The sequence below is a fragment of the Xyrauchen texanus genome, chromosome 48 (assembly GCF_025860055.1).
Source record: "Xyrauchen texanus isolate HMW12.3.18 chromosome 48, RBS_HiC_50CHRs, whole genome shotgun sequence".
NCBI lineage: Eukaryota > Metazoa > Chordata > Actinopteri > Cypriniformes > Catostomidae > Xyrauchen > Xyrauchen texanus.
This window is the reverse complement of record NC_068323.1, coordinates 22145737-22153095: the sequence shown is the minus strand read 5'-3', so window position 1 is coordinate 22153095 and position 7359 is coordinate 22145737. Positions and strand designations below refer to the sequence as shown.

The following is a 7359-nucleotide window of genomic DNA, read 5'->3' as shown; positions in this document are numbered from 1 at the left end:
TGTGACTGTAGACACGTTTAAAGAGGAGAATCCAATAACATAATCTGCTGATCACAAATAAACACAACACCCCAAATCAGTGAGGACTGCAGGATATATATAAACATATATTTATAAATACAGCCCAAGGTATGATCCCTTTACAGATTATTATGTTTCAAATATGATTTCAGAAGCTCTGGCTGTATGCATTCAACACGGAGGGTCCAATCACATTAAATATGGTTTTTGTTACACGTATTTTCGGATTTTTAAGCTTTGACAGCCCTTAAATGTTATTTAAATGTGTTATAAAAATATAATCGATCATGTTATATAGTTCATTATAAGTGTTAGCAGGCTGGTGGCTGTGTATATTCTGTGTATATGTTTGTCAAGACAGCAGCATGTTCACATTGAAACTGTAGGTGATTTGGGGTTTGATGCTTGTTATTTATTGATACATTTATGTAATTCTAAATGGAGATTTTTTACATCTGATTTACAGTGTATATGTGTGTGTATATATATATATATATATATATATATATATATATATATATATATATATATATATTACACTCATGTATAACATCATGCAGATACGGGTCTGGAGCTTCAGTTAATGTTCACATCAACCATCAGAATGGGGGAAAAAATGTGATCTCAGTGATTTGGACCGTGGCATGATTGTTGGTGTCTGATGGGCTGGTTTGAGTATTTCTGTAACTGCTGATCTCCTGGGATTTTCACACAAACCAATCTCTAGAGTGTATAAAAAATGGTGTGAAAAACAAAAAACATCCAGTGAGCGGCAGTTCTGCAGACAAAAACACCTTGTTGATGACAGAGATCAGAGGAGAATGGCCAGACTGGTTTGAGCTGATTTAAAGTCTATGGAAACTCTGATTACCGCTCTGTACAATTGTAGTGAGCAGAATAGCATCTCAGAATGCACAACATGTCGAACCTTGAGGCGGATGAGCTACAACAGCAGAAGAGCATGTTGGGTTCCACTTCTTTCAGCCAAGAACAGAAAACTGAGGCTGCAGTTGACCTACCATTTTTGTACTTCCAGATTTGACAGACCAGGTTATGTTTTTCCAATCGTCTACTGTACAGTTTTGGTGAGCCTGTGCCCACTGCAGCCTCCGTTTCCTGTTCTTAGCTGACAGTAGTGGTACCCAGAGGGGTCTTCTGCTGCTGTAGCCACTCCACTTCAATGTTCAACGTGTTGTACGTTCAGAAATGCTTTTTTGCACAGCACTGTTGTAATGCAAGTTTATTTGGGTTACTGTCACCTTGCTGTCAGTTTGGACCTGTCTGGCCATTCTCCTCTGACCTCTGTAATTAATATGCTGTTTTCGCCCACAGAACTGCCGCTCGTTGGGTATTTGTTTTTCGCACCATTTGCTATACACTACAGACTGTTGTGTGTGAAAATCCCAGGAGATCAGCAGTTACAAAAATACTCAAACCAATCTGGCACCAACAATCATGCCATTGTCCAAATCACTGAGATAAATTTTTTCCCCATTCTGATGGTTGATGTGAACATTAACTGAAGCTCCTGACCCGTATCTGACCTCAAAAATCTACAGAGTTAAGGTTTAAAGTGTCAATAACTCAAGCGATTAATTTCAAAATTGAGGCTAATGGGAATACCCCAAATGCTTTGCATTTGAATTGTTTAAAGTTACATTTATTCTATATGAAAACCAAGTTAAGTGAACTTTATTACACAATTTAGACAAGTTTTGTTGAATGAGATTACACAATCTATTAAGTAGAATCAACTTATTAGGGTTTTAAGTGTTTCTTTTTCATAGTTAACTGTTGTGAAGCATCAACTCTCAGTATACAGGCCTAAAATAGTTTGTATACTTTATCTGACTCTGTTTCTCAGATTAGTGACCTGTCTAGCATCAATATGAGTTCAAAGGGTGGCACTGCACTGTCCCGACGCAACTATCGCTTGGCATCTGACATAGATAAACCCAAAGTTACAGGTACGTTCATGTAGAGAGTAGAGATCATTACTCCAATTGCTTAAGAGTTGTGTTTATGAATACGATTGATGTTCTTTTTTAGGTATTGTCAATGAGAAGTTGTTGAGCGATTATCTGCATCATGTGTTTCCTGTCTCTGGTAAGCAGGGGCCAGTGTCGGCGACATACAGGTGGGTTTTCAGAATATTCATCCTTTTATTTCAGTAAATATTAGTGCCGTAATCAATAACATGAATATTGTTATATTTACTGCTATCCTGAAATATTCACTCTGCTTTCCGTTGATCAAACAAACAGTTAGTCCCTCTGGGAGAGAGAGAGAAAAAAAACATTTACTCGCCGGTTCTCCGATATGCCGTAGCTTGGTGCTTGGTCACTCCTCCACCCTCTAATGGACAACAGCTGCACCTCCCCGGACGGATCAAAGGCAGACCTCCGGGCCCCTGGCGGATGGAACATCCCGCTGTGTTTTTGGTGGACGGTAAGGGTCTCCTTCTCCCCTGGCAGCGGTAACAGCTCCAGGCGGTTGATTGGGAGCCCCTCCTCCCCTCATGGTTGGCAGCCGTTCCTCCGCTTCCAGGCGGCCGGGCTACTCTGTCCTCCAGCAGATGGCCACGGCTGCTCCGTTGGGGTGGATGGAAGTGGTGAGGACTCTACTACGGCACATCCCTCCTCCCTCCCAGATTTCGGCACCAGTGTAAAGGGATTAAGTGAAAAGAGGAGGCGAGAACCAGCTTGACGATATAAATAATAGTTTAATAAAAAACTAAACAAAAAGACAAACACACAAAGGTGTCTGACAGCTGCCCGTAAATCTCTCTCTGTTCCACTGCAGTCTCCAGTCGGCCTTTATCCCTCTCTGAGGCTTGATTAGCCTCATTAGGGGCCGGGTGTGTAGCATCACGACCCGGCCCCGCCCTCTGACCTGTCACAATGTTGCTTGGCAGTTGCTAGTAGGGTTGGAAACCGAGAACCAGTTTTTTGGTTCATTTTTGTTAAAGTACTGAAACCATATGGTTTTCATGATTTTCGGATACTTTAACAGTTCCTGAACTTGTTATTTTCTGCCGATGCGGATGGAACACCTTACTTTAATACTCTGACAGTGTTTCCTGCAGCACTGCCCTGCTTTTGAATCTACAGAGTGAAACACACTGCATAACCATTGTAGTCCGATTCCCAAATGAATGACTCCTATGAGATGGTTCATTTGAATCTACATCACTCAACATGCAGTGTGCTACCAGTGTAAATCTTTTCCTGAACAAATGACTCTTAGGAGCCTGATCTTTTGAATCTACAGCTTGAAATGCTGCACTTTCATTGTAGTTTGATTCCCAAATGAAAGACCTTTATGAGCCGGTACTTTTGAATCTGCAGCACATTAAATAGCGCACCCATTGTAGTTTGATTCACTAACAAATGACTCTTATGAAACAGTTCTTTTGAATCAACTGCATGAAAAACAGCATGCCCATTGTTGTGTGATTCATGGACAAATGACTCTTATGAGACAGTTCTTTTGAATCAACTGCATGAAAAACAGCATGCCCATTGTTGTGTGATTCATGGACAAATGACTCTTATGAAACAGTTCTTTTAAATCTACACTGCTCAACACTGTAGTTTGATTCAGGAAGAAATGACTCTTATGAGACAGTTCTTTTGAATCAACTGCATGAAAAACAGTGCGTCTATTGTAGTTCAATTTATGAACAAATTACTCTAGTGAGCTGGTTCTTTTGAATCTACAACGCAAAACATAGTGTTTTCCAATTCCCAATAGAATTAATCTTATGAGTAATTTTTAAATCTACAGTGCAAAACATAAAGTGCTACCAGTGTAGTCCGATTCCCATAATAATTACTTTTATGAGCTGGTTCTTTTGAATCTACTGCACGAAACTTACAGGTCTTTCGTTGTAGTTTGATTCCCAAATGAATTACTTTTATAAGCTGGTTCTTTTGAGTCAGCAGCATGATAAACAACACACCCATTGTAGTTTGATTCATGAACAAATTATTTTATGAATCGGTCCTTTTGAATCTACAGTGTTAAAAAAAATGTGTCCATTGTAGTTCAATTCATGAACAAATTACACCAATGAGCTGGTTCTATTGAATCTACAGCGCAAAACATACATAGCTACAAGTGTTGTCCGATTCCCAAACAAATTACTCTTATGAGCCAGTACTTTTTAATCTCCAGCGCACAACATTTTAGCGGCTGTTTTATCATTTGCCTAAAAATATCAGCCCTGTTGCTTTGAAAAATTGTTAATAGTGCACCTCTCGTCAACAAGCCACACCATTTAAGGCATTATTCATGTCTGCAGAACAAACGGTGTGAGACCATTTACACAACAAAATGTTATTTGGGTCACTAATAAAATATATTTTACATTTAGGAATACTTTTCGCATGTTTTGTGCTCAGTGCCACAATGCAGTTGCATACAAGCTTACAATGAGGATATTGGGATTTTAAGTAGGGGTGCACGATATATCGGCAGATCATACATTACTGATTGAAAAATGGGAAAATTAAAACAGTGCTACTGCACTGATAGTGAAAGTAGCGGTTGTTACAGTTTATTTGCTTGGTGCTTTACTCCACGTCTAGCAATCTAAACGTCCGTGCGCTTGGCCCAGGTATCTGTATCAGCCACAATGAGTAATTAATTATCGTTTATCGTTTCGTCCCAGAAATTCAATATCAGTGAATCCCTAATTAAGAGAATATTATTAAAGAGCCAAATTCTACACTTTGCATATTTTCACCCACTAATAATGTTAGACAATGATTATTGTACCAAAAGTGTTGTTGTATAAATGTAGGAGGTCTTATGTTAATGAGCTTATGGTTGCAACATCATAACGAGGTGTTTTTGCTGTTTATATATCAGTAAATTAGGTGGATTGGGGAGGAAGTTTTGCATTATGATTGGATTAAATTATCCTGACTCATGTCATGGTTCTTCCCTGTAGAAAATCTATGACATTCCAGGATCTTGGAGCCCATCTGGAGAAGCTGCTGGCTGACGATAAACACACAGAAGACGACAGAGGTCAGACAACAACTTATTACACTGAATATCAGCACTGTTGCAGAGTGTCTGACAACTGACTCTAGATCAGACTTTACAACAGTCTGGTAGTCACTGTATTATACACATTTAAGCAAACCCACAGCATGAGTTGCCTTCCATATAATCCAAAAATATGTGAATTATAATCAATTGTTCATTATAATTAGTGTTCATCCAGTGTTGGTTTTGTATCTCAAAATGGCCAAATATTGGTCCTATCTTTTGCAATCAAATGTTTTTAGCCATGTCTTCATGAATTTATATGTGTGTTTGTGAGCAGATCAGGTAGAAGGTTGTCTTGGACCTTCGACTGTTGTCCTGGATCACAGCAGTGGGTTTGAAGGCTTGTTATTTGTTGATGATGACCTTTTGGGGGTGAGTATGATTTTTAACTGATTTTATATATATATCCAACACAATTGCACAATTACGGTTGATTAGACTGGTTTAAATATTATTATTGTTCATCTTTCCATTTTTCCATTTCTTTGTAATCAAGGTTATCGGCCACAGCAACTTCAGCTCCATCAGAGCCACCACATGTGTTTACAAAGGTAATATTTTGCTAAAATATACCTTTTTTTTTTATCTAATGGTAATGGAATTCTAAAGTTATCAAAATGTAACAAAATGGTTTTTGGACATGTACCCCAACAATTGTTTTATTGGGTTTTAGGGAAATGGGTGTATGAAGTTCTCATCTCATCTCAAGGCCTGATGCAAATTGGATGGTGCACATTGAACTGCAGGTTCAACCAAGAGGTACAAGGTCCCATCTGTGTTTAAAACTGAAATAACGCCACAAAATGAGGCGTGCAAACTGCATATTCACAAAATGTTCGCTAGCTCTCATGGGGAAGGTTTCCAAGCCACCAAAATGGCAAAGATTGAACTTGATTACGTTGTGATTGTTCACTCAAGTCTCGAAATCCTTTAAGTCGAGTGTGAGAAATTGGTTTGAAATGTGTCCTTCACTAGATTAATAACCTTTAGCCCTCTGATAACCATTTAACATGGGCTTATTTTTGTCCTCAGGAAGGCGTTGGCGACACACCGGACTCGTACGCCTACGACGGAAACCGAGTTCGCAAATGGAACGTGACAACCACCAATTACGGGAAGGTGAAAACTCAGTACTTTGCATATTCGGTTCAGGGGTCACGCTCAATATGTCCCTGTCAAATTGGTCGACCTGGACATTTTTTTTCATAGGGCAAAAGATTAGGCATGTAACCATGTTTTATTTTCCTCGGTTTCAATTTAGTCTTGGGCTGCTGGGGATATCGTCAGCTGTTTGATAGACTTGGACGAAGGAACGATTACATTTTGTCTGTAAGTGTTTGTTACACTGGATGTACTTTATGCTTTAGTCAGCAATGTCTTCAAATATTGAAAGCATCACACATTGACTTCAAATTCGATATACACTGAACTGTTTGTTTCCCCCATTGCAACCAATGGTATTCAATAATGAAGTAATCTATGTACTAATAATTCTATTTGCTACTTTTTAGAAACGGACAGTCCCTAGGTATTGCATTCAGTAGTATTAAGATGGGACCGGGCGTCGCATATTTTCCTGCCATCAGTCTTTCGTTCAAAGAATCTGTAGCCTTCAACTTCGGCAGCCGTCCTCTCAGATATCCTGATCCTGATCATTTTTATAAAGATTCATAATAAGTTATATTTTTCCATTTGACAGACACTTATTCAAAATGAGCACTAAAGCTACAGTTTTGCTTGTCTTCAGTTTAATTAAATATTTAAATTAATTTAAGCTATGTATTATATGTCATATGCCCTGTATATATGAATAATATTTATGTAATATATAAATATATTATGTATATAAAATAAATGTACAACCCCAATTCCAACAGTATGGAAAATGCTAATAAAAGCAAAAAGGTTATTTGTAAATTGTATTCACACAAATTAATGGTTTACCTTATGCATTTATATTATTATTATTATTATTATTTAATATACACTAATTTCAATCAGATGATTGCAACACACTCAGAAAGTTTAGACAATTTAAGACTAATAACTATCTGACAAGTTGAAACACGAGATGTTAAACAGGTGAGAAAATAAAAAAACTCCAAAAAACCTAGGCCTTCACGAGCAAGCATGGGTCGAGGCTCGCCAATTTGCCAACAGATGCGTCAGCAAACGATCTAGTGCTTTTGATAACAGTGTTCCCCAAAGACAAATTGGAAAGATTTTGGGCATTTCACCCATTATAGTGCACAAAATTTTAGTATGTAAATGGCAAGGCAG

The 7359-nt window shown here is 38.2% G+C and overlaps 1 protein-coding gene across 1 annotated transcript in view; it reads left to right on the top strand.

Annotated features, from left to right (window-relative positions):
* The window catches only part of LOC127639360 (E3 ubiquitin-protein ligase RNF123-like), a 176008-nt gene continuing 168649 nt past the window's right edge, over positions 1-7359 (top strand). Inside the window, exons 1-10 of the mRNA XM_052121316.1 lie at positions 1-129; positions 1886-1988; positions 2071-2158; positions 4976-5055; positions 5357-5451; positions 5576-5630; positions 5753-5838; positions 6112-6198; positions 6341-6408; positions 6591-6716. Of these exons, the coding sequence (XP_051977276.1) occupies positions 1910-1988; positions 2071-2158; positions 4976-5055; positions 5357-5451; positions 5576-5630; positions 5753-5838; positions 6112-6198; positions 6341-6408; positions 6591-6716 (764 nt within the window). The 5' untranslated portion in view covers positions 1-129; positions 1886-1909. The remainder of the gene's footprint in view (positions 130-1885; positions 1989-2070; positions 2159-4975; positions 5056-5356; positions 5452-5575; positions 5631-5752; positions 5839-6111; positions 6199-6340; positions 6409-6590; positions 6717-7359) is intronic.